This window comes from Rhyacophila brunnea, unplaced genomic scaffold (genome assembly GCF_057557595.1).
Source record: "Rhyacophila brunnea isolate RB1 unplaced genomic scaffold, BYU_Rbru_1.0 scaffold_5, whole genome shotgun sequence".
Classification (NCBI taxonomy): Eukaryota; Metazoa; Arthropoda; class Insecta; order Trichoptera; family Rhyacophilidae; genus Rhyacophila; species Rhyacophila brunnea.
The window spans coordinates 37954278-37980750 of NW_028233170.1; the positions used below are offsets into that span (position 1 = coordinate 37954278).

Sequence of the window (26473 nt, forward strand, 5' to 3'; positions counted from 1 at the left end):
TCAGCAATCTTTTTTCCCAGTACAATAAGTACAACATAATTATGAAAATCGCAATGGGCATTGATATATTTTTTGATCAATAAAAAGATTAAAACTTTAACATAATTATTATTTAAAATAATTACTAAAATTTCAAATTCATATAGGTAGGTAGGTAGGTAACTAGATATCTAGATACCTACCTAACTAAACAGTCTTGTGCCATAGACAATATTTTTACTGTACTTGACTTTACCTATTTATAAAAAAAGTTGTTGCAAGAGATAGTTTTTTTTATCAGAATTCACAAGATTTGAAAAAATCCAGCATATTACTTCTTGTCAAATGGCTTTTCTGTTTTACTTCGACTTGTATATTTTTGTCGGCACTATCTGGTTGAGTACCTACGTACTGGTGCATTTGATATCTTTGGTTTTGACAGAAGTACCTATGCAGGCTCTGCGTTACGAGTACCTACCCCTAGAACCTAGGAGACCAGCACCAAAACCGTCTCAAGAAAAATATAATATTTTTAACGTGGTTTTAATTATTAAAAGGAAAATATTATTAAAATTTAACAATGTTTTATATAAAATTAATAGTACCAAACAATAATTTTACGAAATCACTGATAGTATCCGTGCTTGTGTGAAAATAACATTATCATGCCCACTTTTTGGTGTACTTATCAGCCATATAAGTTGACAATTTATTTCGGCAACAGTGGACAACGAACTGACATTTGACATTTATGTATTTATATTTAGTTATCCTCCGATAAGGCTTTTTTTATTTGTGAGGACTAGGTTATAGGAAATTTACGAATATGTTTTTATAAAATTGATATTTTAAAATTAAACTAGATCTAAATATCTAATTTATTTACTTCCCTTATTTTAAAACAATGAGTCCACTTTGGTGAGTATACGAATATGTTTTCGGCTGTACCAAAATCGATTGATTTTTTTCATAAAGATTACAGGTTGTAATTTGTTTACATTATTAATATCCTATAGGAATACTGATAATCTAATTGTTTATTCCAGAAAATGAAGACGCCCACGATACGCGGATTTTCCGCGTTCACATTAATAAAGTATCATTGACAGCTGCAATGTGGCCACAGGTTAACATTTCTTTCAAAATAATATTGTTTTAATAAATTAATAACCCACAATATTCTTTTAATGTACGTAAAGTTGTATATCCTCGATATAGTGATGGGTGTAGTCACAACCATTAATTGAATTGACGATTATGAGAAAACATTCTAAAATCTATGACAGCACTTGGGGACACTACTTTACCGTATATGGATTCACGTGTTTTTTTCGATGGTTATTGCATCAATTACGGTGACTAGCGAGGCTATTCTAACATATCATTTAACACCCAAAAAGTGATTAATATATAACTTTATGTAGTTATATAGGCAGAGAAAGAACAAGAAGTTAACTTAAAAAAAAGAGCTATCCTTTAACATCTCCTCTTTTGTCTGTGTTAACTTTTAGAGTGAGATAGAGTACATCATTTACATATTGAAAATTGAGATGCGAGATGTGACTATTTTGAAAAATAATCTACATTACGGGTCACGGCTGCCACCTCAATTTATTGTTCCCCGCTGCGAGTTGTCAAATGTCGAGTGGCGAGTAGTAACATTTTTTTTAATACATACTGCAATGACAGGACTAATAAAATGTTCAATTCTTGTTTGATCTTTCAATACAAAATGTGCGGGTTCGGGTGGAAAAACTACAGATACAACCGCACGAGCATACCTGAATTTGATCGAGCTTCACAAATAAGAGACATATGTCACATGACACGGATACCAACATAAATCTTTGACATTTTACGAATTACCAATAATGGTACCAGTCTTGTGTATGGAATTGCTTCCATGTTAATTTGGACGATTAAAAATAACAGAAAAGTGTACCGTGTTAACAGTTAAGAATAACTCTGCAGGTGTAGATACTACCTTTTCCAGCACCATATTGTTTATGTTTATAGACAGCCTTTACTGCAATAGAACTTGTGAAGTCATCTAAGCAGTGCTTTGATAATATCAAAGCACTGCTTAGATGACAATATTATTGTTTATATTTGATAATATATTATACTGAGTTGTACAGACTGTTATTAATTGTGATTTATATTCGCTGACATTTAAAGGAAACAATCTTGTGTATTCCAAATATCATAAAAATTAATAACCATTTAAAATAATTTTAATTATAATGTTGAAAAACTTCAGAAACACAAACTATTATAAAAATTTAAATGGATAGGACTTCAACTCAAACCTTTCACTTTCTGGGAGAGTGCTCTAGCCTTTAGCTGTCGATCTATCTATGAATTATGCAAAGCCAATCAAAATACAAAGGACACTGGAATTCGGTTGGCTTGAAGAACCGGCAAGCCAAGTTGTAATTCTTTTCAGGTGTTCGCAGCACGTGGCCGAGTCAGGTCTAACCTGAGATGAGAGGCTGCTTGGTCCGTTTTCTTATCTCCTCGTTACTCCTAAAGTAATACACACACCCAGTATTTGTTGCAAACATCTGCTCTTGAAGCTCAGTATACGGTTGCTCTGAGCCTTCGTAAGGTACCATGATGCACTACAAGACCTATAAGTTTGAATGGATGATTAATATTCATTCCTCATAAAAAAGATCTTTAAAGCAACCTCATCGTATTGTGAGTCAATAATGATGGTTTATTCGTTTTTAGGATGATGTAAGTGGCATCGGTGTTTGGTTAGCTTGGCTAATTGGAGGCGTTTGTGGAGTCATTGTTCTATTGCTCATTATTCGTTATTGCTGCCTCATGCCTCGAAACCAAAAACCAAACGGTGAGATCTTTTGATATTTTTATTTGTTACATACCAATGTATCAAACCTGTTTTGTTTTACTGTCATTTTCGTTAACAGTGAATTATAAGTTGACTGGTGCATAGTTCATATGCTGGCAATTTATTATGATGAATTTGACATTGCAGCAATGCGCTATGGTTATTAATTACTAACCTTATATAAAAAAGTGGTGATTGGAAGACAGTGGCGTAACTAGAAATATTGAGCCACTATGCAAAAATTGTATTTCTAAAAAAAATCAAAAGTCGAGAGCTTATTTGTAGCTCTTCCTTCTAAAATTTTTTCCCTCAGATCCAATCGGCTTTTCAACCCAAAAAACTTTTCGTCCACATTAAATGTCGAGAAGTTTCTTTTCAGCTTTCCTTCCAAAAACTTTTTCAGATATCTGTGTAATTTTTTTTAATCTACATTTTTTGTATTTTTGATATTACAATCCGACAATCGTTCAGCAACTGAAAAACATTCACAAAGTACAGTAGGCCCTCGGTAATCCGGCACCCATATTTTTTCACCTATACTGGATTATTGGATTTCTATAGAAAATAATTCTATCACAGATTTTCACAGTAAAGAACTGCCGAGCGAAAGGATCTCCGCTCTGTAATCTGGCAGTTTAACGTGAAACCTGCCGGATTATAGAGCAGGAGAGCTGAGTTGCAAAATGCCGGACTTTTGGACGTGCTGGATTGGTGAACGCCTACTGGCCTTTATTGTAGACATAGTAATTATGGATGGATGGATTATTTCACAACAAAATACACTAATTTTTATAACTGTAAATAATATACGTATTATTCTTTTTCCAGTTGACCCCTGTGGCAAAAGAGAGTGCGGTAGTGGTAGTAAGGATACTAATAATTGGAACATGTATCAAAGTCCTTCTGGTTTACAGGTCTTTCATTTCTACTCTTTTTCAAAATATGATTATGGTTGCATGTTATTTTTTACTGTTATATATTATTATCATTCTTTTCGTCCAACAGTTAATAAATAGAACACAAAAATTGCTTTAAGACAGATCATAATATGAACCTTCATGGTGAGGATGTATCTTCACAGATTCTTAATAGATACTTGGATACGCAATACACAAAAATATTTTGATTGAAAATGTAACACGCGAATTTTACATGATTCAAACCCGTCAATTAGAAATGTAGTATGCCATTCTCTCACAAAAAAGTAAAACCGGAAACTGGAATTTTATATATGAGGCGTCTAATTACAAAAGCGACAAGTCCACAATTCAATATTTTCGGGAAACAACATTTTTATGTTTCTAGCTTCAATTATTTGTTTTAACGTAAGATTTTTTTTCCGTTGTATTCTATATCGAAATTAGAATCAAATGGCAATTTGTTTCAGCCGATAAACTCTTAAATGTAATAAATATAGGCAAAATAAAATTGGACTTAGCGCTATTTGTACTTCACTTTTTAATTTATCCCGCATAAGGCACATATTTCCGTGGCACTGTCATAAGCTTACCAGATGCTACAGCATGGGAGACGCCCTTTTCAATATTGAACGTTCCCTTATTGGTTGACTTAAACACGCGCAAAATCAACCAGGCTTTAAATAATATGAAAAATAGACTTGGCGCTTTTTGTAATAAATCGAAACTTAAAATATTTTTTTTCGTATGGTTATGTCGCGTTTTGGAATTTATAAATCAATACATATTGTGTAAAATTATACAAAGAATACGGGCGTATTTTTTTCTCGATTTTGACCAAATGTGGACTTATCGCTTTTTGGAATTAGACGCCTCATATATAATATGATATTACACTTTTTTACTTAATAATATTCTTTCTAAACCCATAGCAAACTTCAATCCCATGTGGTGTGAAAAAGGCAATACTTTTTTGCTACTATTCAATCGGTTAGTCCACAAATATTGCATGTCCAAGGAGTATTTGAGAAAATATTATCTCAATTAATTGCATATTACATATTTCCATTTCACCTAATTTCGATTTTATCAAAACATCCAACATCTGTGCACTAACTCATCAAATTACTAGGATTTTTTAATGATGCATATTTATTATTAATAAAAGTAATTTTAGTTTTTCTTTCCACTGTTGTACAGACGGGTAGAGGAATAAGACCGGTGAGCTATGCGGGGCATATAAGTCACAGTAATATGGTTCCGAGTAGAAGCGAGATATACAATAACCACCAACATCACCACCAACATCACCATCAAAAGAGCCAGGAAAGAATCATCAGCCACGGCTACATCAACAATACTCCTACAATATCCGAATTCACCACGCAATACGCATCGAGCAGTAGTGAGTAAAATTTTTATATAAAACATGCGTGCATGTCCTAAAGACCTAAGCCTAGAGCGGTACCGTCGTGCAACCTTAAGGTACTAAATATTATATCCCTCCCGTATTTGCAGAAGATAGACAATAAGTCACAAAATTACTGTTTTGGAAAAATGGGTGGACTAGTTGGAAAAAATTGAAATTATGTGTGCTAATAATTTAGTGGTTATATAAAAAATTACCAGAAAAGGCATGAAACGTTAAATTAAAATGCGCTTTTCTAAAAAATTAGTACCGACTAAGAGTACTGAGTAATGTCTTGCGAGATTGTGCATATCAAAGACTAATAGAAAATGTTATAAATTTTTTTCTTTTTTTAATTATAGGGTGGGTGATCGCAATCACTCTGCGACTGAATTTGAAAACTTAAATTTAATCAATGTGTATCTAAAAGCATTTAAAAAATTCTTATTTTTTTAAATTAAAAAATAATTACATTAAAAATATGAAATTTTCAAAGATCGTTTTGTCACCTTTTAAAGAACTTATCAAACTGTTCATAAAATACAATGTACAATAAAGTTTTGGGGTTCCGAGAAACGCACATTTTATATGTTTTTTTTTGGTATTATTTATATTATAAGTTTAAATTTGAATGTTCTTAGATGCGTATTGATTATTTAAAATAAAGGTGATCAGTAAAATGTATTAATTTTTCAAACAACATAAAGCTAAGTATCTTACATTACAGATATTAGAGATTATAAAATTATTATGATTGTGTGACAATAATGGAGACATGTCTGCTATTCTCGTTAATCATCTTTGATTCGACATATTTATTCTAAGTCCCTGGACTTAGCAATCAATATCTGCACTTATGTCTTATATAATTCGGATGAAAAATATTATTTATCGGAAGAAAGTATTTTGTACTAGTGTGCTGGTAAATCTGAAATTATGATTTTTGCCTTTCTATAAATTTTACTTTGAAGTACTTACCAAAACAAAACATGCAACCGTAGTGAAAACTGAATGAAATTTGGACATGCTTACTTGTGTCTAACCCCATTTGTCGACTTATTAATTAATTTGTCTTTACAAGAATGATATTATGGCTAATCATTATAGTATGTGGAAACTTAATACCTAGTAATATAATAAAATAATTTATTTAATATTTCAGTGCTCGATGATATGAACAGTGCCGGAAGTGTAGATTCCTTGAAAACCCGCTCTTTACCTGCATTTTTAAGATCAAAGCAACGCCCTCTTTCAACAGAAGATGATTTATATCAACTTTATGCCAAGGTACCTAAGCTATTCATTTATATGTATTAGACAACACAATACACAGGACAGATAGGAATGGGAAGCTAGGAGCTAGGAAAGGCCTTCATCGAGCAGGGGATTGTTCTAACTGGGCTAATGATGATGATGTTGACATAAATTAGATTGCTTTTAACTCAGAGTTGGCAACTCTATGTTGACTGATGGTTATGTATTTTGATAAACATGTTTTTTTGAAGTGTGAGCAATATGATTCTTTTCTGTCTTCAATGGTTGTACGGATGCAATTGAGGTTTTAATTCTAAAAATCTGCTACTGGTGGTTTGAGGATTATCATAATCTGTTGACTTTTTCGAATATTGGTTTTATCAGTTACATGGCTAGCATAATTCGAGGCCTTAATGTCAAACAACACTATCTACAAAAGTGCAACTTCACAGGAGAGCCAAAAATTGTTATTTTAGATTCTTGTAACTCAACAAGGGAAATGTTTATTTAAAACCTACCATTCATATTTTATAATTTATTGTGTATTGTACATTTATCTTGCTTATGATGATGTTAAAATATATAGGAATAGTTTTAAAAAAATATCAAAACAAGGGTAAGTTATGTAGTTAAAATTAGAAAAGATTGACATAACGTTGTTTGACTATCATGTAGCCGGAAATGTAAAATAACGTTATCTCAAAAAAAAAAAACACTTTTTTGTAGATAACGTTGTTTGACTTTAAGCACTCGAATTCAGAGTTGGAAATAGGATCGGAACTGAACCCGGTCTCCCTGATAACCCCTAATTATTTTGGAATCGGAATTTCTTAAAAATTTAGGGGTTCTGAGGTTAAATTGTTTTTTTAATTTTGTGATATGTTGATTGTACCATTTTTGCTCACCATTCACCCAAGTTATACACTCCGTTTTATTTTACAAATATTGTTTTACTGATGTTGTTGAATACGTTGAATTGTTGTGTCTATATTCTTCCAGTTGGGGAGGTATCTTGATTAAATTATATAAACACCTTCTTTATGAGTTCAATTATAATTAGGGTCTTTTAACCGGATGTATGCCACAAGCACATTTTACACACTACAATTCAGTGCGTGTAAGGCCGGCCATAGAAAATGAGCGTGTCTTTTAATATATATCCAAAAAGATATGTTTAAACATTTACTTTTTCATAGAAATTCGCAACCCGCCAGGTATCGCCATGCATATCGACGCAGAACCGAATTTTTGACGTTATGTAACTGAACCCCATTCGATTTTTCCATGGAACCGAACCTTTAAATAATTTGGGGATTGTGAGAGCCCTGGTATATTTACCTTAATCAGTAATAATTGTGATCTTGTCATTTTTTGCAGGTGAACTTTAGTAAAAAACGTAAGAACAGAATGCGCAATGATGATGCTGCCATTATAGCTCTCAGCAAGTCTCGGAGTCAGTGTCTTAACGCCGATGCAGTTATTGTTTACGATGAAAGAACCGCACTTTAATAATACTGAAATATTTATGAATAATTTGTATCTTTGAATAGTCAGAGTCTTTAAGAAGCATCTAGTCATTTCTTCAAGTCTCCACAGTGCAGTGGCATATCATTATTAATTTTACCATTTTTCTGAAGATTATTATGTAGCCACTCCTGTTAATAATTCGTATTGTGTATATTTTTATGGACTTTTTATTAACGAATATGAGATAAGTTCTATTTGAAAACTCGGCTTAATGATATTTCGAATTAAGACTGAAGAATTATCATACGAATAATACAATTTATCTTACATATTTATTACCATTCCATATTTAGATGTAATAGCAGCTTTTGAGGTTGACAAAACTTATTCCATTCCTGTACAATAATACTATAAGTTCAATGAATATCATTAGATACCTGCAAAATGTCTATGTAAAGTGTCCCTAAAATATGTGAATAGTTTGATCGATAGGTTATCTATGTCGCCTTTATCAACAATTGTAATATAAAGGAAATGACTTTAGTCAAATCTATGTCGATAATTATTTAACCATGTTTAAATCATATCAGTGGGTCTATTCTATGCTTATCGACCGCTAAAGTGATAAAGTGAAAAATATTATCAAACTTAGGGTAGGTTTGTATCAAAATATTAGCACTTATTGTAACAATTACACGAAGCTGGTTTTTATTGTTGCAATAAGTGCTATATTTTAACAGCACCTATCTTGCTGCTGTTAAAATATCGCACTTATTGCAACAATAAAAACCGGCTTCGTGTAATTGTTACAATAAGTGCTAATATTTTGATACAAACCTACCCTAAGTTTGATACTATTTATCAATTTAGTGTTCGATAAGTATAGAATAGACCCACTGATAACGCTGAATTTCATATACATACCTGATGAAAATCATGTAAAGACATTCCTTCATATTGATAAATTTTGTATACCTACTTACCTAACAATAATAAAATTAAAAACTATAATATTTAATAATGTTTAATATGGATAGAGGCTACTGAAAATTCACACTTCCACATCTGTAATAAACTAGTCTTTATATCAAAACTAAACATGTGGCCGATGTGATCAGATAAATATACAGCTGTGTTACCTATTTTCAACATGATGAGAAAGATAAAGAGTGCCCAACTAATATTAGTGGACAAATTGAGATTTTTGAGTTTTATAAACCTATATTCGCGAAAATCTCATTGTATCCACTGATATTATTTAGATTCATTTCTCTCTAGCAAAAATGATATCTAATATTTGCACATCAAAATTTATTTATTGTAATATTCATCTGTTGTTCACTCACAACGCAAGAAAATTAATACATGTAATATAATATAATATTTTCAATTGATATACATACATAATAATTATTCACTTTTTTGAATTGGCAGTTATTGAAATACCATCTGATTAATAATACTTTTCGCTCAAAAATGCCTTGAATAAATTTTTGAATCACTATCACAAACGATTTTCGTCAATATGAAAGATGGAGTGTTTCTAAATGATAATAATATATTGGCTTTCTGTTAACAATAGTAATTGTATTTATACACATACTCATACATAGGTATGACTTATTACATGTTGATGTTTTTAACTCAAAATATTATGTACTTATTGGATAAATAATAATTAAAATAAATAGGTAATTTGAAATGATGTAAGTCTGATGTTAATTGAATGCACAATAGAATGTTAATGTTTTGATTATCAGTACTTAAATTATTATAATAATGATAATTAATATCTTAGGTTATTTATTATTAGGATTAAGTATTTATTATAATTTTATTAATTTTCAATAAAACAAATTTTAACAAAAAAGAAAGGTTAAGTATATTTCTATACCCATATTGTCTGCATCTCGCTTACTACATACTCCTCATTGTTGTTGAAGAAATTTGAATAGAAATTATTTCAATGAAATGTCTGCAGCACTGATAATGTCGGGTATGTCCTCAGGCGCTGAAGCTCCAGTTCTGTTTGAAGCAATATTATCGCTGTATGTTGTTTTTGCACCTCGCTGACAAGTCTGCTCCTCCACACGAATAACTCCATTCTATAACAGCGGTAATTCATTGTCATGATATTTCTTACCATAAGTTCTTATGTTCATGCATTATACGTCATTAGGAAGATGTCTGACTACAAAAGTTGAATCAATATTGTCAACACAAACCTATATAATATTATTACTCATTTACTTACCTCTTTGTCAGTATCTTTTTTCTCTGATTGCGTTTCAACGGATCAGTATTCTGCTGCTTCTCTGAAATTTTTAGCTTCAGACGAGCAATGAAGTCGTCGACAATTTTTATTTGAGTGTGGACGTAACCTATTTTCATCTGCAATGATAAAAATAGACTTATTAAAATAAACTGGATCGAGCAACCTTTCAATCTGTCATTTTCATAAAAACTGATCAAGTTTTAATGGAATGTATCATTACAATATATTACTTTTTTGAAATATTTTTTTGTAATGTGGTGGTCACTTAAATGAAACATATTTTACCTCTAACTCTTCTCCAGTTTTCATTCGTTGATATAGCTGCTTATTAAAGGATAATTTTGTGGCTTCTATTTGTTGTTCGACAACAAGATTATCTTGGTAGTCAGAATGCTTTTTAATTGTGTCTTTTAAATATGCCTGTACTTCTTTGGTGACCTGTATGAAAACCGTTAAAATTTTTAAGTTTCTCTTAAAAGTTGACAAAACATATTAATGATTTGGGCTGTATCTTACTTTTATTCTTTCAAAATGATAAAGGTCTTGCTCGAGATGCCTGATTTTCATTTTTAATTTTGCGTGTTCCCACTCCATTGACAGTATATGTTTTTTAAAACCTGACGCAGTTCTCATAGCTTTTAATTTCAGACTTCCGGCTTTCTACAATCATAAAAATATACTGTATTTTATGTGCATTACTATCTAATAAATTATGAAATACATATTCTAAGAAATATATGGATATATTTACTAACTATGCCCACGGCTACTAATACTAACTATGTCGGCTTATAATGTCATGGATCCCAGGTTCGAATCATGGGGCTGATAAACACATTATTTTTCAATTTGTGTTTGAAGTCAGAGTATGGACCTAATAGGTTGAGTAAGTGGCTAACATCCATTTGTCGTAAAAACAAAATTCTTTTTATACTAACCTCCACTCTGTGGAGGCCCATATGATCCTATTAGTATTGGAAAATAAAAAACATACCAAAATTTCCTGATTAATAGATTCAATTTCATGTTGTTTGATAAGAATTGCATTTTTAAAATCGTCCTCATGTCCAGTTGTCTCTATCTCCACCAATCCGCTTCTTATAATGAACTTTAAAAACATATTATTAGCATCAATAAAAGTATGTTAGTATGTATATTAAACTAATTGCTTCAAAGTTTTTGGTAGATATGTGAAAATTAGTTCTTACTTTTGATATGCGATTATTAATTTTATCAAATAAATGCAAAAGTTGTATGCATTTCACAGTTCTTGAATATAAATAAATACTTCATACTTGAATAGAAACGTTTCTTGTTTGACTCTCTAGGTTTGCATGCTTTTGTGTTATGTCATGTCTTATCCGTTGCATGGCCGTTTTCAAAGCTAAATTCTTTTTTTGCCACATCACTCCTGCTGCTTCTACTTCTGCTATTTCAACGCACGCCGCTTGCATCTGCAATAATTATTTCACGCAACTCGTTTTTGAATGGAAACGTTTACTTTTTTATAAGCTTTTGATTATTAGATTATTTATTGTATACATTAATATTAATTACTACTAACTGTAACTGACAGCTGTCACGGACAATATGAAACACTATAACAAAAAGAAAATACTATAAGTAATTGAATATTTGTACAAGTGGAGGGGGGGGGGGCTGTCAGGGCTCTAGCCTGGAGGCACGGCGTGGCGGGGCGACCAGTTGAGTGAGATTAACACACATCACAAATTTACTCAAGTGGTAAAAAAAAAAGCACTTTACCTCAGGACGATTAAATATTTTAAATATGTGCTTGTGCGTTGCAATTTGATGTGATATAATCGATACACTTGAATGATAATTCTCGTGAAGAATTTGGGAATCACTCACTAGTGTAGAGCATAACACTGCCCTTAACCTTAGCGATAGGTAGGTGGACTCGCCAAAGATCCTGGCCTGGGGGGCTGCATCAGGATGCGGGGGCCATGATTTGCATTTATAGATAAGATAATATTTTTGCCAACTGAGATAATAAGCTCAAAATTTTGACTCTAATTAATAAAGTATGCTATTTGTACAAGTTAGTACGGAAACTCTCTTCAATCATTATTCACCTTGATTTCGTTATCAACTTTTATTCTACGAAGCTTGCACATGCATGACCACACTGATTCATCCATGACGGGTGGCATATTATGTATAGAATCTAACTGATCCAATCTGAAAAGTAAGCAATAACAAAATCAATATTTCATTTGGATCTATATAAATCCTCCAAACATTCTGATTTGGTTGCGAATTGGGGCTAATTCGGTTGATATCTGGTCATCTGTTGTCGGGTGACAATACTATAATTATGGTGATGTTGGGAAGGCCGAGCCACCCAAATGTCAGTCTTAAACATCAGTTCATGTGGGTACGTTTTTTCATTCCATTAGCCATTTAGCCGACTTTTTTCCTTAATATAATATTAATAGCTAGCACCGTTAATTGCGCTATCCCAAAATTTTGGTTTTTTTCCAATAAAATAGGCATAGATGCATGTGTTCTGTTCAGAAAGCAAGCATCAACTGACAAAATCAGACTATCTGGCACTGGTGAAGGGTGAAGGTAAGCTGTTAAGATCCACCATAAATAGTGCACACTAAACTTTGTCAGTCATACATATTTGTTTTCATTGAACTAAATGTTGAATCTTGACAGCCTATCTCCACCCTTCGCCACTGCTATCTGGAGGCAACATCCGATTTGGTAGGGCTGACCTAAACTCATCTAGACTGAAATAAATTATATGTCAGGTCAATTAATTTGGAACGCCTGGAGGGTCTATAAGTTTAACATAAAATTCTATAGAGGAGATCATACGCTTTTAAATAGTCCATGCAATCGTGATGCATAAGTGGAGGCCTTTCTTTTGTTAGACAGGCTTGCGCCATTTCACCCAACACGCCAACTGTCATTGTGGCTCTAAATAATTGAAACTTTGGTCGTTTTCTGAAAAGGTAAAAGAATTTCATTGAAAATATTTTAATGATAACACATCAATAATAATATAGCTTGTCAAGTAATAAAAATATTAACAATACAATTTTATTACAATATCTTTGACCGCTAGAAGGCAAAACTTTTGAAATGTTTAGAAATTGAAGAATATATTTTATTGCAATAGCAAGTTTCTAATTTCTTAATTCTGCTATTAAGAAAAAGAGAATTTAAATAATGCATGAAATAGATAACTTACTTGAATAGTTTATTGCACAAATCTAAAACAATTGGTGAAACTTCTGAGAAATTTGATTTGAAATTTTTTTCGAGCATCCTGTCACGTGTAGTGAAGGCCTCATAAGCTGCGTGACACTCGTTCAGTTGAAATTGAATCTCATTTATTTCTCTTTGGACTCGCTCTTGCTCCAATTGCATATCATATATCTCCGATCTGTTATAAATCACAACAAAATGTAAGATAGGTATCTCATAAAACATTATCCAACCTTGTTTGATCGCATGCCCCCAAAGAACGCCATTCTTATTTTTGTACCCCATAATACATGTACGTCTACTTTATTTTACTACAAATCATCCTCTACAATTAAATTGGAATTGCTTTCAGTGAATTATCTTTTTTGTGTGGTATAAGACCCTTCTTACAGGTGTTGTGTGTTCAGTGACAAATTGTCACGCGTTCCGTTAATCATTGGAAGTAAATTAATGAGTGAGGCATTTCATGCTCCATGATTTGATGGAAAATATATCGTGACGGCTTCACTGAGACGCATCGAGTAACATTTATTTACCTTGGTAGCACTGACACTAGTAGGAACTCTATTCATGCTCTATTGTGAGCCGTGAATTTGCTAACATTATAAAAAAATTGTGACACTTTCACCCTTGATACATTTGCCGACAACAACAATATAAGAACTTTTACTTTAGTTAGGTACTAAGTGTCTTAAAAGTACAAAACACGTTTAAGTAAAAAGTTGGATAAATCATCGCTTCAAATGGTTCACTTTGTAATTAGTACGTAGTATGGTTACACACATTTCAGGTGTTTCAGAATATTTTTATTTATTGTTAATCAGTCCTGTACCCCCTGAGTGAATAATGCTGTCATAAAATAAGTAGGCAAACGTAATTATTTTTTTTTACTCACTCCAGTTGATTGATTACTTCAGTGGCTTCTATCCTACTGAGATTGCCGAGACGTAATCGCATCAAGCGCAAATCTTCTTGACCGATGGCCGATTCTACCTTCAGTTTCAGAACGTAAATATCGTTCACTTTCTGGTTGAATCTGACAATTCCTTCATTAAGCGAAGCAGACAGCTTAGAATATTCTGATCTCAAAAGTTTGCGATACTTTTCTCGTTCAGAATTCCTGAATTCAACTTTTTTTTCCCACTCATAAATCTCTTTCAAGTCTTCTACGTCAAGATCTTCAGTATCTTTTTCAATCTGAGAAAATATTTACACATTTAATCTATATAATATTATATATTATGAATATAGCAAGATCCTTCCTGATAATAATTGACAACATCTGTAAATTTACATCCAATTTTACAAAAAAAAGTAGTAAAACAAAAGTGTAGTAGCAGCAGTACGTAACAGTCATAATGATTAATAACTAATTGACCTACTATACTAAAAGATATTCACTATTATGCACTATTAAAGTACTATGAGCAGAAACAGTTTTGAGAATATAAAAGTATGTAAAAAATCAAGACATCTGGCACATTTGCTTGCTCGCATGATGTTGTCCCACCTTCATGTATTTAAAAAAACATTTTCTTCAGAAATTAAACTCAAAACTGACAATTTTACTGTTGATAGTGAGTTTTGCACAAACGGCGACAAATGTTCTTACCATACATGGTGGTTGCGGTATTGACTTCTTGATTTCTTCATGCCACAATTTCTCCAAAGTCCCATCCATCATTTCCATCAGCGCTTCTTCGCGAAAATTATCTTTCAGATTCATATTAGACGTGTCAACCTGAATATGGCTCGGGCTGATGTATGGTGAAATACTTACCTAGAACATAAAAATAGTAAGTAATAAAAAAAATAATGTGATGCTCCTACAATCATAATATAAGGCGTGCAATACAAAAGAAAACTGATGAGTTACGAAGTAGACAAGAGCGTGTAAATTGCAATGAATGCATGAATGCTCGGTAAACGGATAACGGCCAAGCAACAACTCAGTAAGGCAGTGCTAAACTCACCTCATCATCTTCAACCTCAACAATCTTCTTTGGAATTTCTTCTCGTGCCCATTTGGGTTCGTTAACAATAATGTTTATCACTTCTTTACTGCAGCGTAATTCATTCAATATATTTAACTCTGAAAAAATATGTGAATTAAGTGAATATAAAAGCATAGTTTCAAATTAATACATTTAAGGCTCGATGACATTGAGCTACTTTACAAGCTGCTGGCCGGCAAGTTTAAAAGCGGGCGAGTCAGCTAGTGCAATAGTGATGATGACACACAAAACTTTCCACTCGCTCAGAAGCCAACAAGCTAGCGAGTTGAAACCATATGTTGTTTCTTTAATTTGCGGTAAATGTAAATAAAAGTTCATTGGGATTTACGCCAGACCCCAATATTGAAAGGGTACATAGGATATTATACTTTATGTATCTTAAAACATCATTTTTGGTACTATTTGACAGGATGTATTGAGTAGTTAGTTTTTTTACTGGCAGGTTTGCCACTATCGCTCTACTGTGTAGAGGCAGATCGGCCCACACGCCAGCGAGTAGCGAGTAAAGCCCGGCTTTCAACTTTTCTCGGTAGATTGTTTACAATCTGCTTGTTAGCCAGTTCGATGATGATACTGGGCGAGTTTACAAGCAGATTGTAAATTCGCCGGCTTGTAGCTTGTAAAGTAGCTCAATGTCATCGATACTTTACTAATACATTCCAGGAAATTTTGTTCCCCATACTATTGCGAAAACCTCCCCAGTTGTAAATTTGAGTGAATTTTACGGTAGGGTAGGAAAGGCAGAAGTGTGGGCACATAGGCATTAACCGTCTGGGTTGTCTTTAGAGGATGTGAATCCCACCACGTGCACTAACTCGTTGGCAACTTTTAAGAACACCTGTAGCTACACTGTGCGTCATAGAAAGCGGGATGATTATTGCGCGATTGCTTGTAAGAGTACTCGTGACGTAGACTGTGGGTAGAATACTGCTCGGAATTGGTTCGGTGTCACTTTTGAGTGTATTGTAGCGCTGTAGAGGTAAGAAGGAAATCGGAAATAGATATTTGAAGCAAACACTTCCTGAGATGAGTATTTCAATGTATAATATTATACACTTACCTGAAATAATTTCTTTCAATCTTTTATTTTTTTCTTCAACCAGAGTGACTTCTTTTTCTTTTACGGTCATCATTTCGTCGAATTGTTTATTGAACCACAATTGGAGCATATGAGTTACATCCTGCCAATGATAATCAATGATGGTTTAGTTTTATATTTATGTAACACTTTTGTAATAAGGAAGAATTCATTGAACCGGAAGGTAATAGAGGTAAACTATGGTAAGTCCAAATCGAGTAAATATGAGTTATTTGTTATCAGTAGTGTGCGCTGACTTTCGTTTGGATGGATGCTGTTCATAATAAATATATACTGTCACATTCCCAAATGGCCCCCATTTGGGGATGTCTCTGTGAATCTGGAGAGGCCCAAATCGATATCAAATCAACAAATAGTAAGGGTTGATTGCGAAAATAATTAAATAATGTTAAATATTTGACCGGCAACATTGTCTGAATGCCGTTAAAAAAAATACGAATGGCAACGCCGCATTTGTACGGCTCGTAAGCGACCGTTTGTTTTAGCGGGAGAAGCATTTTTGACAGCAACGCAGTAAGCAGTGTTAACCTAGCTATCCGTCAAAATTAAATTGAAAAGAATTTGTATAAAAATGTAACTATTATATAATATTAACTTAAACTTTAAAAAACTAGTTTTAGGTTTTAAAAATATATTATTTATTATACATATTAGGTAAGAAATGACTCCATGATGGCCGAGCGGCTTAAGCGTCGGCCTATAAACTTGGGTTCCAAATTCAAATCCTGGGTCTGGCAAGTACACAATATATTGTTTTTTAATTTGTGTTTGAGTTAGAGCATTAACCTAATAGGTTGAACAAGTGGCTGACATCCATTTCTCATAAAAACAAAATCTGTTAATATAAACCTACACTCGGTAGAGGCCCATATGATCTTATTAGGATCGGACATGGAAAAAACAATGTTAGTACCTTAAGGCAAATCCTCTACCTACCAGATGCACCTAACGGAAAAATACAAAGCTTGCAATTTGAGACATTTTTTTAATAATTTGCAAATTAAACTGTATTAATTAATAAATAATATGTATCTAAAAACATTAAAAACAAAAATATTTTTTATTTTTAGTCAAAGATAAACTTACAATTTTAAAAAAATGTTATGAAATGTGAATTTGTTAAAGGATCCCAACATATTACATATTATTTTATGGTCATAATTCTTATTAAAATTTAGTTTAATAAGTTTTCTATATGTTATTATTTTCTATATGCTATTGTATAATAATTTATTTTAAAAAACATTGATTTTTATAAAAATATAAATGTGTATAACTTGAAATCCTATTTATTTTTAACAAACCGAGCTTTAATATTGGGACCATACACAAAGTTGTCAATTTGGACTTACTGTAGTTTACATCTCGCATATAGAAATATAACATTGACGTTATAATGTGCGGTACAGGTATGTACTAACTTCTGTAATGATAGTTTGCCAGTGTATTTGTAGATTTGTATGAACTTGTAACTGGGAATAAAAATATGACGGCGGTGTTACAAATAAATGAGCAGTACTCCAACGTAAACGCCACAAATATTCATCCGGATACTCAATGTTGTCATCAAGAAATGAAATATTTCTCAGCTGAGATGGTTTTTGATCAAACAATTGAATGTTTGACGTTGGTCTGAAACACATTGATTTATAATGATATTATTAATAACATTACCACACCGACATTTTCCTGAATGTATAATGCAAATGTTCATTGCAATCATATACCCACTGTAGATCATAAGTTGGTCTAAGCCCGTGTTAGGTTGCCGGTTTAAATTGGGCAACCACGAAAATCAAATTTCAATAAACAATACCCACAGTGTTTGGTGAACACAAAGACATTAATGAAAACTTCGTTTGGCAGATAGCACATAAATTCATACATTTGAGAAATGTAGCTGAAAAGGGGACTTCTGATCTAATATTTAAATTCAACACAATTTTTGATTTACTCAAACATTCAAGTTCGTGAATTATTTATACTATTGTTATGCCGAATTCATGTATTTGGTTCTCAACCTTAAATGTCATAATATGGCAATAAATGGGGTGATGAGGGAAAATGAGAAACATAGGCAAGTTTGCAGATTTAACAGAACATTGTGTAGATCAGCGATTTCCAAACTGGGGGGTGCGCCTCCCTGGGGAGGCGCAGACTGTTGCAAAGGGAAGCGCGAAAAGTTTAACACAATAATGTAGCCACAGGTTTGCAGTTTGCAAGTGCATAGTTTATAAAATGGCAGCTAGTTATAAACTTCATAAAAAACAGTCCTATAAAAGTTAGGTTGTTTGCAAACCTGTATGAAGATATGGAGACTAATTTTATTATACCTCATTTCTATACTATTATGCATGGCCCCACAAGAGGGGGGCTGACAGGACTCGAGCCTGGGGGCCGGGTGTTGCGGATCGACCAGTTAAGTGAGATAAACACACACCACAAATTTCGTTCTATTAGTAAAAAAAGTCGCGTGCGGCGCTCTTTCAGTTACAGAATATTAACATTTTATAATACATTTGTCTGTGTGATACAATTTTACAATTTGATATGATTGTGTGGTGTGTGTGATTGATGATAATTCACATGCAGAATTTTATTTTATAATTATCTGTAGTGTATTTCCTGATTAATAAAAATGGCTATATGGAAACAAAAACCTTTGTTCAATTTTGGTTGAATCGAACTGAAGAATAATATAATACTTTGTCAAGAAAAGCAATGCAAGTAGGAATTGCTATCATTTGTAACATCATATTTATGCGAAACGGAATTTTCTGCATTAGATGCAATGAAATCCATATATCGAGCCCGTTTGGTATAAAAAAAGCACTTTGTGTAAAAATGTATTTTATGAAATAAAGGGGGGGAGGTGCCAAGATTAGATTGTTTTAAAAAGGAGGCGAAGTAACGTATAGTTTAGAAACCATTGGTGTAGATATTGCCAAGATATATGGAGAATATTTAGATGAACACTCACAAAAATATCAAATGCGTTTGTCATTCATATCAAAAAGTGAAAACAAATATGGCGGCTATAAACAATAACCATTCAATTACCAATTCAATTTGCCAACTTACGAAGTATGTATTAATTTTGCTCTAACAACGACCTCTACACTAACAACGTTCGAGAAATGACATCAAGTATTTTAATACTAAAATTTCATAAGACTTCCTTTTGCTATAGTCATACTCTTTGGTTCAAAAAGTTTGTTAAAAAAACCTCTATACTATGGAGGTTCATATGCTATGTCTTCGAGTGGAAATTGTGGTTTACGTTACCTTGTAATGTTTGACTTCATTATCCACGGCAGGAAAACATTTTGAACTGTTTTTGTTTCGATATGTCTGAGCTTTTCAATAATGGACACTTGTTGTTGATCATCGTTGGGTAATAAAAGAGCATAGTTCTCCACAAAGTGCTTGCTGAATATACCATGTAACTCTTTGCCTTTTATGTTGGTGGGATCCCAACATTTCTGTTTTATCCACTGACAGACATTATCTTGTGCTTTGATGCGCTCTTCCATTTGAATTTGTGTTTTACTACATTCTTCAGAAGCCTTCAAATACAAAAATAGGAAACTGATAGAAAGGTGGTTTGTATAATTAATACTCACAAGGTTTTATAATGTTTTTAAGAAAGAAATCATTTACCTTTTTGATTATTAGTTCTTGTGCCTGAGTATCTAAATTGAATGTAATCATCGGAAGCTTATGAAGAGGAGGAGCATTAATATTTTCATCGATAAGTTGTTTTAATTTGTTTTGGATAGTTTTGTATTCTTCGATTATTTGGTCACGTTCAATGGCCCAGTCAGAAGTAACTTCTTTCTCCGCTTGAATTTTCATAGTATCCATCCATGTTACTAAGTAATTGTAAAATATATTTTATTGTACGTAAATAAATAAAATGCAATAATATTGTAATTAATTTTTTATCAGCGGACTTTCCATATACGATGCCGCACGATTATGGGCATTATCAATTCCCCCTCGTCACATTTTATCATAAAATGTTTTCGCCCTGTCTAATTACACCTCCATTAGGTAAAAATTATCAATTTCAGAAAAAAATGAGTTTCTTTATTTTGCTGGTTTTGTGATGCCACATTTTTTAGAAGACCTTTGTGACAGATCAACACATTTTATCAGAACCACACCCCAGTTTATTAATATACATTTGGTAAGTAAGTACATCGGGTAAGTACCATCACCAAATGAAGACATCAGGGTTCCACGAAAGTAGGATTTAAGTTTTAGCCACGTTTCAACGTGCCCACATTAACTTGTTTTTTTGCAAAAGGGCGTGTATAGTGACATGCTTCTCCCTTCATCATAACTCTCTATCCTTGTCTAGAGTGCTCGGAGGGCTGGGAACTTTTGCATTTAATGTAGAAGAAACTGACCTTCTTTTAAAGACATTCAGAGATCACTCGACATAAATAATTTGTCATTATCTGCTTGGCTCAATAATTTTTCTATCTACGTCAAGTGACTGAATAAACTAAGGTGGTGCTGTCAAATAGTGTGTTTTCACTTTATTAACATGTACCTACCTTTAAAACATTTTCTATCTATTCTGGCAAAGAAGTACTGCCACTAAGCCCCCTCCCATCCTCTTTCGGAGTACCTATTTAATTATTTTGATAGCAATGATGAGTTCAAAATACTGCTGGGAAAAGCAGGTATGACAATATGGAAATTGCAAATAATTTGAGCTGTCCTATTTATTGTCCTCTACAGGATATTTACATAATGTTCTTTCAGGTTCACTGACCATAACTTCTTTTTAGCTTTTTAGCACTAAGCGCCCACTATGAATGAGTGGTAAAGTGTACATTTACGAAGTCGTGGGGTGCTGAAGATCCTGCATGAACCTATTAGGTGGAGAAGTGGCTAACATCCATTTTTTATAAAAAAAAAAACTATAGTGAAACCTCTTCAGAAGGTAGCCAAAAACCACAACGAGTGTAGTGCCAATGAAAACTCGGCGCTTTGCGCCTCGCGGGGAGCTTCGCCCCCTTGGGCCCCTCAGGTGATGGTTACTTAAACCCTGATGGCTAAAATTATTAAACATGGAACATGCTTTGTCTACTGATTCTCTGAATGCTGGTTGTCCAAATTCGAAAGAAAATTTATTTGTCAAAGTAACCGAATCCAAAGGATTCAAACAATTTTACTTTTCTGAAAATTATGTAATTACAATAATAAAACTAAAGAAGTAATAACAGACGAACAATATGTCACACAGAATGTAGGCTACTGAACGTAAAATGAAAATAATCGGGGCAGGGCGCGGGTCGCGGGCGGGCTGCGCGTCTATAGTTATTCTACGTCTATTTTTCGTAACGCTTTTGTGTCGGAGATCATGAGTAAAACATGTTCCTTGTTAAAAAAGAATACATATTACCATCAGTTTCATTAAGTAATTTCATCATAACAGTTTCCTCCAGTTGGAATTGTGTTTTTGCTTTGCATCTGTTATCAATTAATGTGTTCGTAATATTATGAACAGAGAGATTTCCCTTTTGAGATATCGAGACAATATACCTTTCATGGGGATCTATCATGGCATATTTTATACATTCACCGAAACGATGGGCGACATTGATTTCGTATTCTGGAAACACATATAATTTCATTCATTATGTAACAATTATTTCTAACATGAATAAAGTATACGGACAGTGAATATTTTTTACCGCTATAATTTTTCAATTATTTAAAAAAAGTTTGCGACATAAAAATTGAAATATATTCAAAAACTGGTATGTTTTTATAGTCAAAACAAATTTAATTAGGCGGAGCTGACTCTCGATTTATCAGGGTCATGTCATGCTAACCGTGTTGCGAACTGTGGTAATTTTTTAATATCATAATCATTGTTTTCCACTTCATTGATGATGGTAAAATAATTTTATGCATTTGAATGAAATTACTGTATATTAATGGATTATTATTACATACATAAAGATGACTCATTTGCGTTCCGTAAATGTTCAACACGTTACATAGGTTTTAATAGGTTCATAGATGTTTTGGATTGATAAGACATTGATTTTCGTATCTAGACCAAGAAATCGAAAATTAACTTCACTATACTATCATTTTTTCCATTTCTACTTAATATATGTAGCAAAATCAAATTCATTTAATGTGCAATAGATTCATAAAGAAAACTTGCTGATAGTAGAAGAATCCCGATAAATAATCTTTCCATCCAGACCCCAAGACAGTAAACCGTGCAATCCTTTAGCAATAGATATTCCACGAAGATTGTGATTTATATCAATTACATCCGTTAATGTCACATTGAATACTTCATTCTGTAAAATAAGATTATACATATTCAAGAATTATATAGCCTGACGATCACACAAGTGTGTACATATGTGTTGGAAACAAAAAGATTAGTGTGAAGGTTTACTGCAACACTTTTTGGATACTACAAAAAATTAATTTAATTATCGATATTTGAGAAAAATTATCTGTAACTGCGAATCAATAGATTCACAACAAAAGATGTACTACTTGTGGACGTAGGTATTTTAAATATGAATTGTACACTTACATCAATTGTTACTTGAAGGACATGAATGCTTTCTGGTAAATATGAAACGGCAAACATATTTTTTTCAAAAATCACGAATTTCCGAATAGATTGATTTATTTCACCCAAAATTCCACAAATATCACCGGTATGCAAGTCGTAGCAGATAAACTTTTTTTCTACAAAAATGGAAATAATCCTCTTTGTAATATTTGATTATACTTTGATATTACATAATATTTTTGATAATGGTAAAGTGTTGTTACCGATGGAATTGTTAGAATGTACCAAACAATTCAGATACATGTTTTCCTCAGTAGCCATCAAACGGCAGTCCAGCAAAGTATTTTTTATCTCAATAAAATTTACCAACTCCAATGAGGTATCAGTTTGTATCTGTGAAATAAAATATAATAACTTATATTATAATTTAGAAAATGCCAATCTGATTGGCGAGCCCGGTTTTATAATACTTCTAATAATGAAAAAGCAAATCTAGTATAAACAAAATTTACCTCAAAACTAAACACGTGTCCGGGAGACAGAGTGACCGCAATTAACATGCTTCCGTCATCTGACCAAAATATTTTATCCAGTTTTTGATCTGTCACACATTTTGAACATAAATATGATAATTTTGAGTCAGCCGCAATTAATGCTACACCATATTTTCTCTCGCTGCCAATGCATATAGCAACAATAGAGGTGATAGGTGAACAAGCGATGTAATATATTGTGTCACGAAACTTTATCTTCGATTCCTGTCAATTATTAATGATTCACAATGATTATTGATAATAATATTGTACAGATATCGACATACTTATTACTTGAAAGATATTAATTACCAAATCTCCATTTGAGCTTTTCCATAAGCACATAACATTATTGGAATCAACGGTGACAATTGCATCCCCGGACGGGTGAACGATTCCAAAATAATTGATGAACCTTGAAATGAAAATGGTGTCACTGGTGCTTACGAAAAAATACAAATTAATGTAACTTACTAACGGTTGTGATAATTATTATTATTTTTATCGGTTCACATAACATACCTTGGCCAAAATGAAATATTTACTGCAGCAACTGTGTTATTTTCATAAGATAGCTTTACAACACATCCATCGACTGTAATGAATACCAAATTTTCACCAAATCCTCCTGATATTATTTTACCAATTGGGGATTTAGGTGTGTAATTCCAATATTCTATCCATTCCTTGTTTACCTTTTTTATGTGCTGAAAGTACATATTTGTTTTCAAAAATAGTTCTCTAGATTTTTGGGTTGTCACCATATTATTGTGTTCTTCCTCTTTTTTTTCTCAACATTTTAGACTCTCAAACAAGTACACACAATCTAAAAGATAATATTATTATACAGTGATGCTTGTGCTCTATTTTTCCACCAAGGACCACTTATCAAGCGAAAATATCGAAAGTGCCACTTTAGGGATGTTAGATTTTGCCAGTGTTACAAATTATGAATGTACTTTTAATTTTTTTTTAGATAGGTACATATTCTAAGAGCTTAATGTGTCATCGAAAAATGACACAGGTGTCTCACTAATATAATATCATCATTTTCTAGCTAGCTTACGATGTTGAAATCGGTGACATAGTTTAAGTGAGAATAAACGATGCGATGTAGGTTACAAAATTGGTTATATTTTCAACTTACGCTTCAAATTATGGTTTTATATTACACCCTTCGATTAGAAATGTAATTTTAGGGATAATGAGTTAAGATTTGTTAGAAATTATAATTACTGTGAGAAATGGTACAGATTTAAAATGAAAGAACAGATTCACCCCATATGGTTCGTCACGATGCCCATATTATTATATAGGAAGTTAAATCATAATAATACTCATAATACATAATCACTAATAACAATCATGTAACCGTTATTAGACCTAAAATTGGTATGATTTCCTACCTTAACAGTCATCTCAGGTCCATAAATAACGAAGCCATTTTTGTAAAATACCAAAAACGGGGTATGTGAGCCAATTTTACTTGAAGACCATTCTTTCGTATAAATCATACCTATTCCATCAGAAGACACCTTAAAATATAGCATTACACATTAAAAATATTTAATTTCTTCAATGGTTGAATAGTGTGAGAGTGCCATATTTTAAAGCCGCGGCTGCAGGTTTGAATCCCGCATCTATCAAAAAAAACACACATTGTTTTAAGGGTGGGAATGGTAATGGTAAAAATGGTTATTTACCTACCGCAAAGTATGTCAACAGTGTTGACATAAGCGCAGCTTAAGCGTCGGCCTATCGCGTTGTGGGTTCCAGGTTCGAATCCTGGGTCTAGCAAGTACACATATTGTTTTTCAATTTGTGTATTAGTATGGACCTAATAGGTTGAGCAAGTGGCTGACATCCATTTCTCATAAAAACAAAATCTGTTAATACAAACCTACACTCTCTGGAGGCCCATATGATCTTATTAGGATCGGACATGGTCGGAAAAGTATGTCATTTTAAAGGAGTTGATTGTCAAAATAAAAAGCATGTTCTCAACGTTTACATAATAAGAAGTCATATATAAAAATTATTATGCATATTGTGATATAATAATTTATTTGTAATTACCAAGTACAGATTAGCATCTTTATCAATGAAATATAGAAGTCCTTCCAATGTCCAAGCAATATCTGCTATAATAGGGATTTCACCGTGCACTTTCCGGGAAAGTAGATAGCACAACTTATAAGATGGCACAATTTCCCATACGGTGAGCTTCTTATCCGAACTGTGGCAAAATATGCTTTGGGTCATACTACACCTAAAAATATAATGATTTCTGTATAGCCTATAACAGTATTTTCAGTGTCATAACTTTCATCATTATACATGAATCCTAACGGTGACATCCCGCAGAGATTGACAAGAAATGCTCTGCACAAGGGTAGAAAATTAAGGAAAGAATGTGAACATATATTTATAATTTTTAGATGAGATTTTTCCAATCAGCCATTTACCTTGGGACATCACCGAATCTTAAAGCAATCTACATTTAAATCTGGCTCTAGCTTGTGCAAAAGCCATGTTACCAATTTTGTCCACTTGACTGTTTCATGGAAGAAACTTAGGTTGGTAGGATGTGATCAAAAACGTATTGACACAGTAAATATATAAGTAAAGTTAATCAATTTTTACAAACCAGTATTCGACAATATAGCCAGATGGTAATTTATAAAACATTAGGTGGAAAGCCCATCCAATGTATGAAAATATAATTCTGTACCCGGGAGGCATAGGACATCTGTCCATTTTTTCCAAAAATGACTTTTCAACACAGGAATACTTAAGTTTGTTTCCTCTATCTAGGGGTATATAATAGTATCTCCAATTCGGTATATTAGCAGAAATAGTAGTGTATAAAATAA

The 26473-nt window shown here is 32.7% G+C and overlaps 2 protein-coding genes across 2 annotated transcripts; one reads left to right on the forward strand and one right to left on the reverse strand.

Moving 5' to 3' along the window:
* The first annotated feature begins 696 nt into the window (after positions 1–696).
* LOC147066373 (uncharacterized) lies at positions 697–8504 on the forward strand. Its single transcript, XM_085956109.1, has 7 exons — positions 697–897; positions 1026–1105; positions 2713–2833; positions 3662–3747; positions 4951–5155; positions 6321–6445; positions 7790–8504. The coding sequence occupies exons 2-7, from the start codon at positions 1094–1096 to the stop codon at positions 7919–7921; spliced, it is 681 nt and encodes a 226-aa protein (XP_085812235.1). The 5' UTR covers positions 697–897; positions 1026–1093; the 3' UTR covers positions 7922–8504.
* A 1012-nt stretch (positions 8505–9516) lies between these two features.
* On the reverse strand, positions 9517–25863 carry LOC147066374 (cilia- and flagella-associated protein 43). Its single transcript, XM_085956108.1, has 25 exons — positions 25677–25863; positions 25007–25135; positions 24123–24307; positions 23913–24015; positions 23580–23825; positions 23331–23460; positions 23086–23243; positions 22699–22840; positions 21925–22134; positions 20169–20380; positions 19794–20074; positions 17930–18140; positions 16470–16590; positions 15368–15486; positions 15007–15174; positions 14290–14591; positions 13378–13572; positions 13002–13130; positions 12251–12356; positions 11450–11608; positions 11149–11262; positions 10671–10814; positions 10440–10592; positions 10134–10270; positions 9517–9984 (listed from the first exon to the last, which is right to left on the reverse strand). Exons 1-25 carry the CDS (start codon positions 25860–25862, stop codon positions 9843–9845), a joined length of 4182 nt encoding a protein of 1393 aa, XP_085812234.1. The 5' UTR covers position 25863; the 3' UTR covers positions 9517–9842.
* Between the last annotated feature and the right edge of the window lie 610 nt (positions 25864–26473).

What these genes read in the sequence shown, in the direction of transcription:
- LOC147066373 (XM_085956109.1), top strand. An exon ending in TCGAAACCAAAAACCAAACG is followed by an intron (nt 2,834 to 3,661) that starts GTGAGATCTTTT and finishes TTCTTTTTCCAG; the next exon opens with TTGACCCCTGTGGCAAAAGA. An exon ending in AAAGTCCTTCTGGTTTACAG is followed by an intron (nt 3,748 to 4,950) that starts GTCTTTCATTTC and finishes ACTGTTGTACAG; the next exon opens with ACGGGTAGAGGAATAAGACC.
- LOC147066374 (XM_085956108.1), bottom strand. Translation starts at nt 25,862, where the DNA reads ATGACCCAAAGCATATTTTGCCACAGTTCGGATAAGAAGCTCACCGTA. An exon ending in AAGAACTAATAATCAAAAAG is followed by an intron (nt 20,075 to 20,168) that starts GTAAATGATTTC and finishes TTGTATTTGAAG; the next exon opens with GCTTCTGAAGAATGTAGTAA. An exon ending in TGCATGGACTATTTAAAAGC is followed by an intron (nt 12,357 to 13,001) that starts GTATGATCTCCT and finishes CTTACTTTTCAG; the next exon opens with ATTGGATCAGTTAGATTCTA.